The sequence below is a fragment of the Galeopterus variegatus genome, unplaced genomic scaffold, assembly GCF_000696425.1.
Source record: "Galeopterus variegatus unplaced genomic scaffold, G_variegatus-3.0.2 Scaffold4669, whole genome shotgun sequence".
Lineage (NCBI taxonomy): Eukaryota > Metazoa > Chordata > Mammalia > Dermoptera > Cynocephalidae > Galeopterus > Galeopterus variegatus.
This window is the reverse complement of record NW_007730780.1, coordinates 168,619-176,576: the sequence shown is the minus strand read 5'-3', so window position 1 is coordinate 176,576 and position 7,958 is coordinate 168,619. Positions and strand designations below refer to the sequence as shown.

General features: G+C 36.8%; 1 protein-coding gene across 3 annotated transcripts in view; it reads right to left on the bottom strand.

Moving 5' to 3' along the window:
• Positions 1 to 2,116: 2,116 nt before the first annotated feature.
• ZNF596 (zinc finger protein 596) overlaps positions 2,117 to 7,958 on the bottom strand; it is a 46,039-nt gene continuing 40,197 nt past the window's right edge. For 2 of the 3 annotated variants that reach the window (XM_008588082.1, XM_008588083.1), the window contains 4 exons: positions 7,441 to 7,567; positions 6,661 to 6,753; positions 6,089 to 6,171; positions 2,117 to 5,622 (listed from right to left, as the gene is read on the bottom strand). In XM_008588082.1, coding sequence (XP_008586304.1) covers positions 4,357 to 5,622; positions 6,089 to 6,171; positions 6,661 to 6,753; positions 7,441 to 7,567 — 1,569 coding nt within the window. In that variant the 3' untranslated portion in view covers positions 2,117 to 4,356. The remainder of the gene's footprint in view (positions 5,623 to 6,088; positions 6,172 to 6,660; positions 6,754 to 7,440; positions 7,568 to 7,958) is intronic. The other variant, XM_008588084.1, reaches the window with a different exon arrangement.

Genomic DNA, 7,958 nt, shown 5'->3' with positions numbered 1-7,958 from the left:
AGATGTGGACACCAAATCTAGGATATTTGGTTGTGTTTCTTTTGGGAAAGGGGATCAGAAATATCTTATAGTCACCAAAGGGTCTGAGGAAGTTGAGCAATGATCTCCTGGAGCAAGATTCCTCTTGTTCGCCCTCCCACTGGTTAAACAGCCTTGTTAAATGTCCCACTAATACGGATCAGGGTGGACTACTCAGTTCCAGGCACCTGAAGGTGGCCAGTCACCTAAATTCCCTCTGATTCCACAGGGTCAGAATGCAAAACAGAGGAAGAAGAGAACTGATGGAGGAGAGTTTGCATAGGATTGGAGTGATGGGAGCTGCTGTGGGGATGTACCCTGGGGGTCTATGTGGTTTAGTGCAAGACTGAATGCATCTGAGATAGAGGGCAACAGGAGAGGAATCACCATGGGAAGAGGGGAAGACGATGCCCTATAACCACACTCAATTTCTGACACAAACAACAGTCTGAGAATCCTTGCTGTGCATATGTGTACTTTCACTGTGGGGAACTTCACATTTCAGCATCAACATGGAAACTCAGGGCTGAGAGCGGAGACACAGGTGGCACAGGGACAAAATGTGTGCTTACCTCTATCACTACCAAGCAGAGCCAGGTCTTATGCTGGTGTGTAGTACATGAGACAGGTGAAGGAAATGATTTGATGTGATTCCAAGTTGTCAATTGTAGAGAATTTTTCTTATATTAGTCCATTTCTGTTGCTTATAATTTTATACCTGAAACTGGGTAATTTATAAATAAACAAAATTTATTTCTTAGTTTTGGAGTCTTTGAAGTACAAGGTCCCAGGAACACATCTGGTGAGGGCCTTGTGGGTTGGAACTCTACAGGGTCTCATGGCAACCGGGTATCACATGGTGAGAATGGGCTGAGCAAGAGAGCTAAACTTCCCACTGGATCTCCTCATGAAGCCAGCAGAACTATGCCCATTGTAACTCATTACTTCATGAATGGATTAAGCCATTCACAATGGCAATGTCCTCATGATCCAATCTCCTTTCAAAGGCCTCACCTTTCAAATACCATAATTGGATTTCCCACCCTCTTAGCACTGTTACAATGGGGGTGGAGCTTGGGGGGAGTAAGTTTGGGGGGGAGACATTCAATCCACAGCATATATAATCATTATTGTAAAAGTTCTAAATTAAATATCTTCTTCATAAAAATAGAGATAAAGCATTCTTTTCTCAAAATATTTCAGAGTAAAATATTTCAGTTCCCACTTTTTTCTTTAATTGGATCAACACACCAATAACAATAACAAAACCTAGATGAAATATGCAAAACAACTATTTTAAGGTATTGGAGTGCAACCTCTTCAGACAGGATTTGTTGAGGTACAATACATGAGAAAGAGGAAGTCCAATGATGTATCATTTCCACACTCACTGTTTTCAAGCATTTGGAAATTAATACCATGGGAGGCAAAAAATAAAAAATATAGATTCATTTTAAAGTATAAACTTTAAAGGCCCGAGAGTTGTGAAAATAGAGAGGACTTAAAGAACTAAAACTACATAAAGAGAAGAGCACTTGTTAGGAGAAGTGAGAAAACTACACATTCCCCTACCTCAGAGAATTGGCTTAGTTCAGACCCTGAAAATCATAGGCAGAAAGACACTACTGGGAAATAAAAATAAGCAGATGAATGTATGGACATGTGGAGTGGGTGGGTGGATTGAAACCTAGAGAATCACCACACATGGGACTGCTTTTCCCCAAAGGCTATTGTGTGGGGACAGGAGAAGAAAAGCAGTATTATTTCTCAGTCCCACGGTATTTTGAAAATAACATCCAACTACAGAAAGATGCATGCAATAAATTAAGAATGAACCTAAAGGCATGGGGGTCAGATTGAATCTAATCAAAGCTGCAACCCAGCCAAAGTTCATTTCAATTCCTGAGGGGAAGAAAGTTGACGGGTCCTCACTCGAGAGAGAATAGACAACATCTCTGGGTAAAACAAGAATTTCAGTTCCTTCCTTTTTATTAGGCAATATCTCGCATACAATTTTAAAAAACATGATCTGTGTTTGTGTTAGAAACAAAGAAAAAAAGAGACAAGACAAATAAACCCACACATCTTTAGACTGGAGTCAGGAGAAAAGTAATTTATAGTAACTGTAAGTATGTAGTGCAAAATAGAGAAAATAGTAAGAAGTGACTGAAAAGATAAAGAAGTGCACAAGTGCTGAGTTTGACAAGCTATGGTCCATGGGTGGAGGTGTTTAACAAACATTACACATAGAAAACATTTGCAAACTTATAAAAGCAGCCACATAAAATATACAAACTAGAGCACAGAAATATTTGAGGAGGGTGTTGCATATCCCTCAGAAAAACATGGGCTAGATTAATTATAAGCATCTATGTTCTGTTTTCCCATGTTTGAAACAGGGATATTAATAATTTCCAAATGTGTACCCAAGAACGGAGCCTTCTCTTGTCATTCTGGTAGAGAAGCTCCAACTTTATTTCTCAGCCTCTGCATGTATGGAGGGGCTGGGACTCGAGAGACTCATTTCTAGTTGGTGATTTGTAGATTCATGGTCATTGTCACTGGAAAATATGTGCAAGATCAGATTGTCATGGCTCCTTTCTATTCTGCCACCTTTGCTAAACAGTATTCTGCCTGTCCCTAGAAGGGTCAGTGCTTTTTTTTATTACATAAATTAGTGTAAGTATATAAGGCATCCTGAAAATAGGATACTCCAAATGTCTCCACTCTTCTTCCATGTCCTCATTTGTTTTAGAAAAAAGCCCTTGGCAACAAAATTCTATTGCACAGAATGACACTCTGATTCTGATTTCTGGGAAATGTTCACACTAATGTACCCACAATTACAAAGGACTGCCAATTTTTATTTGAATAGATTCATTTCCAATTACTTTAAATATTTTGCAGTATTAAATTTTAAAAGGAGGTAAATTTTACAACATACTGCCTATATTTAACACTGTAATATTTACTTAAAAATTTGCTATGATGGTTGACCTTATGTAAGTATTTTTATCACAAAGAAAAAATAATGAAAAGAGCAAAGGACAAAACCTTTGGAGGGGATAAATGTGTTTATGGCTTAGATGGCATATATGATTTCATGAGTGTAAATGTATCTCTAAGTTGTACACATTAAACATGTATACGTTCTTGTACTGTCAATTACACTTCAATAAAGTGGTTTCTAAATAAAGGAGGCAAAGTTATGTACCATGACATTTTACCTGTTAAGTGTGTGTTTAATAATCGATGTTTCATTTTATCATTGCCATGTACACATATACCACTAATATTATAGTTAGGACATATAATTTTTGTGTTCTACATGTATCAGTTCTATTCAATGTTATTTTCTAATTGGCCCCAATTTATGTGTTTAAAACTGTATAAAAAGCCTAGAATTTTACCAACATTAGATAACATTAGATTATTCAGCAACAGCACTTACTACCTGCATTTCTGCCACTACTAATTGTGTTTAATCTTTGTTACTTATTACAAAATTCTGCATTCAATACTCCCAGATCACTTCAGAATTTTACATTTTATCCTACATGTTTTCAACAACAAATCTTTGGTCAAAATTCCAATTTTTTGCAAAATCATATGCTTAATGGCTTTTTAAATTTTTCTTACAGTTTGACTTTTCAGACATGAAATCTACATGAAGGCTTTTCCACTTTTGTATCAGACTGTTTTCTCCTCAGTGGCCAAATACTGCTATTAACTAAGGAATAAGTAATAACTGAAGAGTTTCCTTCATTCATGACATTGGGAGTGTTTTATACCATGTGAATCCTGGCCTAATATATAAGTGTTACTCTATTAATAAAACAATTTCTCATTGAATAACTTCTCCACTATGAATATCTGGAATTGTCCAAGAGGCTTCATCTACCTAGCAACAAATATTTTCACTTATTTACTGTTTGAGCAGTTACCCCACGCTGAATTTTCTTGTGCATACCAAGACTGGTGTTTAGCTAAATAAGAGTGTACAGCAATTGCAGTTAGGGTTCTTCTCTTGTGGATTTTATTCAATTCTTTAAAGGATGAATTATAAATGAGGTTATTTCCACATTGTTGACAAGCACAGAATTTCTCTGAGATGTGCTTCCCCCCTTTTGTTAAACAGAGCTGTGGATAAAGATTCTTCCATATTCATTTGATTTATAGTGTGAGTTCTCTCATGCTGTACATGATCAGTCCAATGTCTACAGTTTGAGCCACATAGATAAAATACATATGGAATCTCTCCATCTTAAACTAACTTAGGTTGAGTGAAGCAGTAATGATGGCTAAAGCTTCTTCCACAATTACAGACATAATGTTTCTTCAATGTGTTAGTCCTCTAGTGTATTTAGGGGTTGAAGCTATGTCTGAAGAATCGTCCACATTTATTGTCTTTATAGTGTGAGTTCTCTCATGTTGTCTAAGGTTAAAACATTTACTGAAGGCTTTCCCACATAGAGCACATTTATATGGTTTCTCTCCAGTGTGAACTCTCTTATGAAGTCTAAAATTATAACTTCTATTGAAGGCTTTACCACATATATTGCATTCATATGGTTTCTCTCCAGTGTGTGTTCTCTCATGTCGTCTAAGGACAGAAGAGTGATTGAAGGCTTTTCCACACAGATGGCATTCATACGGTTTCTCTCCAGTGTGAGTTCTCTTGTGTCGTCTAAGGTCAGAAGATTCCGTGAAGGCTTTGCCACATACATGACAGTTGTATGGTTTTTCTCCAGTGTGAGTTCTCTCATGTCGTTTAAGCACAGAAGATTCAGTGAAGGCTTTTCCACAAAAATGACATCCGTGTGGTTTCTCTCCATTGTGACTCCTCTCATGTTGTTTAAGGTGAGAACATTGAGAGAAGGCTTTTCCACACAGATGACATTCATATGGTTTCTCTCCACTGTGAGTTCTCTCATGTTGTCTAAGATAAGAACATTTACTGAAAGCCTTTCCACATAGATGACACCCATATGGTTTCTCCCCAAAGTGAGTTCTCTCATGTTTTCTAAGGTCAGAGCAATTAGAGAATGCTTTCCCACATAGATGACACCCATGTACTTTCTCTCTAGTGTGAATCACCTCATGTCGTCTAAGATTCGAACTTTTACTGAAGGCTTTCCCACATAGATGACATCTATATGGTTTCTCTCCAGTGTGAGTTCTCTCATGTTTTCTAAGGTCAGAGCAATGAGTGAAGGCCTTCCCACATAGGTGACATCCATGTGGCTTCTGTCCAGTGTGAATCATCTCATGTCGTCTAAGATTAGAACTTTTACTGAAGATTTTCCCACATACATGACATTCAAATGTTATCTCTCCAGAGTGAGTCTTATTGTGTGATCTAAGGGAAGAACTTTGAATAAAGGCATAACCACACAGATGACTTTCACATGATTTATAGCTAGTGTGTATTTCCTTATGTTGATTAAAGAATGACCAGTCACTGAAAGATTTCCCAAATTCTTTGCTTACACAATGTATCTTTCCCATGTGAGTCATCACATTTTGAGTCAATGTAATATGTTCAGTGAAATCCTCTCCCAAATCATTACATTCAGAAGAATCTTCTTGAGTATGAGGTCTCTGCTTTGGAGAAAGAAATGAAAGACAATTAAAGGTATACCCACACTCATTCAATCCTTTACTCATTTCTCTACATATTAATTCTAGAGTAATCATTCAGTGGTAGATTCCAGTTATGATTGTTCCTGTAATAGTTACATAAACATGGTGTATGACCCACCTGCATGCATAGAGATTTTCTCTTTTGTAGTATCCCAATGGCAGAGCTATATGATTAATTTTTAAGACTTTATTACATTTCAAAGCTTAGCTATAAAGTCATATTTATTCAATTGTCCTATTATAAGATCTCATGTTATGATTTTGACTTCAAGTTAATTTCTTCGCTAAATTCAAACTAACCAAAACTTTCCACAGAAAAAGGCCTTGACCCCTACTTTAAGTACAGTTAAGTAACTGCCAATTTCTAACTTATTCCATTTCAAGGTTTCTATTTGGGAATAAAAGGGTTCACACCCATAATGCTTACCATTGCACCATTCATGGATGTGTCCTTTTTATAGGTGTGTTGCATGGATATCATTTCTCGTTTTATAGGGTAACCTTCCATACCTGAAATAATTTTTTTAGAATGTCATGAAGGGAATGAAAATGTTAAACAGATCCAATGCCCATTTGAGTATGTTTCAAATATTGACACACAAAATGACTAAGTATACTCTGGAAAGTGGAGAATTATAAGACAATTGCTATTTCTAGGACACAAGAAAAAATAAAATGAAGATGGCAAGTACGGGAAGTAAAGAAAGGAAAATATTCAAAGAGGACCATGACAAGGGCCATTATGGGAAAGTTTAACTCCAATAAGTACAAGAATGTTTCCTTCACTAAAGCCAAAGACAATGACTGAAAGACACTTGAATAAAAATTGATACCTGTAAGGTATAATGACAATACCTAAGGAATTTTTCCCATATGCCTTTGCCTACATTTCAGAAACATCACTAACTTAAGAAATCTTCATTTAGTAACTCTTAGGGCCTACTCACTCACTGACCATGCTGCTCCTCTTAGTGAAGCACACAGCTTCTTGGAGCTCACCTGGACTCTGGCCTTGCAGAACACTTATTCCTTCTGAGAGTTCTTTTCCTTGCTCCAAAGGGAAAAGCACACCTGATTTGCAGAGCTGTTTGCCTGTTTGTGGAGAAAAAAGATACATGGATTTTGAGTTTTGTGCTGATAACACACGGTCACCTAGAACAGTGCCGACTAATGAGGAAGGTCACCCAGGGAAGAGTACATTGAAAACAACATCAACAGTCTTTCATGAGCAAAGGTATAACTCCTGAATGTGTTCCCAAAGACATTAAAGACCAATAATTGCTGGTGCCCATGCCTAAGTTCAAAGACAGACTACAGAATCCTCACTATTTTCAATCAGTGAGAAATTACAAGTTTTCAGTGTTTGAATATTCAAAAATAATCCAATAAACACATGCTCCATCAGAACAATCTAGATTCTCTGTGCAAGAGATCCTACAGCAGAATAACAATATTTTAAAAATCAGTACATTTATCTTTCTATTTAAAAACAGTGAGTTGCCAACACTGTTCTGAGTGTCGAAGATTGAGTAGCAAGAAGAACAACACTGTGGTCAGAAAGATTACATTCTACTGGGATAAAAAATTAATATAAGTGAAAAGTAAAGAAACAAATAGCTCTCAGGTAGTTGTAAAAGTCATGAAAGAATCCAGGCAGAGTTTGGAATGACAGGTAGAAAAGCTCTTCTAACACTTGTAGAATGAATTAATAAATCAATGAAAGAATGAATACACACACACACACGCACGCACGCATGCAACAAATATTAAGAGACTCACCAACAGAGACTAGATGACTAATGTTCTCTAGCATCACATCTCTAAACAGCTTTCTCTGGGATGTGTCCAGCAGGTCCCATTCTTCCTGGGTGAAGTCTACAACTATATCCTCAAAGGTCATGGATTCCTAAAACATTACAGACATTCTGCTTCTAGCAGGGCCATCTCTACCAATATTAAGGGGAGCATGGTCAAAGAGACAGGGTGATATGTACAGAAAGTTCAGTATTTGGGATTCTCGTCACATTGTTCTTAGTCTGACCTGGGCATTTACCTGACTTTCAGATATACTTAAAGACATAATACATTATAAATACATAAAACTCCACAAAAAGAAATACTAAGTGTGGCATAACCTGGAGATTTCCCAGTGAACTTGCAATTATAATTCTAGATGCAAATTATAAAATTTACACTTAGAAATTTGTTATTAAAATTCTCCTCTCCACCAACTTTAAGTAAATTCACAGACTCAGCACAAGGCAAGCAGTATCCATGATTTGCCACATTTTTTTTTT